Here is a 2,054-nt window from a genome sequence, read left to right on the forward strand (position 1 = left end):
GGGTGGGGTGCGGTGGGCGCGCTGAGGAAGGCGCCCGTTGCCTCCGGACGCAGCCGCCTGCGTGCAGGGATGCGCCTTCCAGAGCAGGAGGTGTCCGGGGAGGGCGCAGGGCAGGAAAGCCGGGGCCAGCGAGGGGCCGTGACTCCTCTGGGACGTCCCCGTTCCGCCCTGACTACTGCACTTAGCCCGAGGCGGAGCTGGTCTGGAGCCCGCGCGGAGGCGAGGGCTGCTGCCAGCCTAGGAGCCTGGCTGCCGTCTGAGCGCGGGCGGCCGGCGGGGCTGAGCTCTGTCCGTGGGCGCGCAGAGCCGGGGTCCGGACGGTCAGCAGCATCTGCTCTTGGGCTGGTCTTCCGGTGAGAGCTTGATGGAGTCTGTGAGGTAACTCTCTAAGATGCTTCGATACCTTGACAGAGCCCGACTGGCCAGCATCTCGAAGGCTTGTACCACGTTGATGTCATTCTTGGCACTGACTTCAAAATAGGGAATATCCTTCTCTTTACACCAGCCTTGGGCTACCTCTTGCGGAACCTGCCGGTCTGCCAGATCGATCTTGTTCCCGAGCACCACCATGGGGTAGGACTGCTGCATTGGAATGGTTTTGGCCAGAACATCACCCCTCCAGGTTTCCAGGGCTTCAAAGGACTCCAGGTCAGTGACATCAAAAGCCAGGACACAGCCATCAGAGCCTTTGTAGAATGTAGACACCATGGAGCGGAATCGCTCCTGGCCGCCTGTGTCCCAGATCTGTAGCTTCAAGGTTGTGTCATCCAGTATGATAATCTTGGAGAGGATGCTGGCCCCCAGTGTGGTCTGATAGTCTTCGTAAAACGTCTTATGCACATATCGGTGGAGGAGGGAGGTCTTTCCAACACCCAGGGCTCCAATGATGATGAGCTTGAGGTCCACCTTCTTCCGAGGATTCATGGAGGGGCTTCAGAATCTCTGGTGTTGCTGGAACAGACAAGAGCCAGGAAAAGCTTCCAGAGCCTTTTCAGCCTCTGATGGCAGGTGGGGGGTTTTCTCTGAGTCTGGGGGGCTCCTCTTAGAACAGCAGTCTCAGCTAGATCAGAGGAAAAAGGCTTTGGGAGCAAACTTGTTGAGGCCAAGTCACTTCCTTCTGAGTTTTCCTCCTCTCTCTTTATGCACAAACTTGGGAAAGTTGCAAAAGAGGCTGGGCCGGTGTGACCTCAGCCGTGTGGGTGGAGTGGGTGGGGAGGATGGAAAGCTGGGCTCCCAGCAGACTCCACATTAAAGTTTTTAAATAGTGAAGCATACCAGAGTTTTTAATAACAGAATTTGATTCAGCAAATATTATCTGATCCTTTGCTACATGTTTCCTCAGTACATTTTAAAAATCTGTGTGAAATTCAAGTGCTGTTTTCCACCTGATATCTACTAGCTTGCATGGGACTTGTTAAGTTACTTGGGGGATCCTAGTTTTGTCTATTAGCATGCATTCTTGTTATTATCGTGCATCCCATGGTTGTTTCCTTATTGCTTCAGCAAGAATTACATTCAGTTGTTCAGTTTCTAAATGACCTAATTAGCAGCAGTTTTTCCATTTTTTTTCTTTAGAATTCTCTTAGTCTACAGTTGGACTCCCTCTCTATTACTCTCTTTTCCTCCCTGAGTTTTACTCAACATTCTGCTAATGAGTTCACATTCCACTCTTGTCCCTCCATGGATTGTTGCCCATGCGTTTGGAGACTTCCTTGCCTTAATTATTGGGGGAAAAATCTCTTCTTGGTCTTTCCTTGCTAGACATTGCTGGCTCTGAGTTTCTAGCTCTTACCTCTGATGTGTCTTTGTTTTTCACATAAAGAGAGATCATAAAGCAGAGAGAAGCCCTGAAGACCATATAATTTTATGGATGATCAAACTTTGGCCAGAGAGCCAAGTGACTTATTCAAAGAACTACAGTTAGTGGCAGAATCAGGGCCAGAATCCATATCTCCAAACTAAGAAGTTCTGGTTTCACTATAGTAATGAATTCACTCTCAGACCACATCAAACTAATGCAGGTAGGCTAACTGATACTTGATCAACCCGTTCTA

The 2,054-nt window shown here is 50.3% G+C and overlaps 1 protein-coding gene across 1 annotated transcript; it reads right to left on the bottom strand.

Annotated features, from left to right (window-relative positions):
- Positions 1–237: 237 nt before the first annotated feature.
- On the bottom strand, positions 238–1,199 carry LOC122684277 (ras-related protein Rab-7b-like). The gene has a single exon (XM_043888281.1). It carries the CDS (start codon positions 922–924, stop codon positions 322–324), a length of 603 nt encoding a protein of 200 aa, XP_043744216.1. The 5' UTR covers positions 925–1,199; the 3' UTR covers positions 238–321.
- Between the last annotated feature and the right edge of the window lie 855 nt (positions 1,200–2,054).

This window comes from Cervus elaphus, chromosome 26 (genome assembly GCF_910594005.1).
Source record: "Cervus elaphus chromosome 26, mCerEla1.1, whole genome shotgun sequence".
Lineage (NCBI taxonomy): Eukaryota > Metazoa > Chordata > Mammalia > Artiodactyla > Cervidae > Cervus > Cervus elaphus.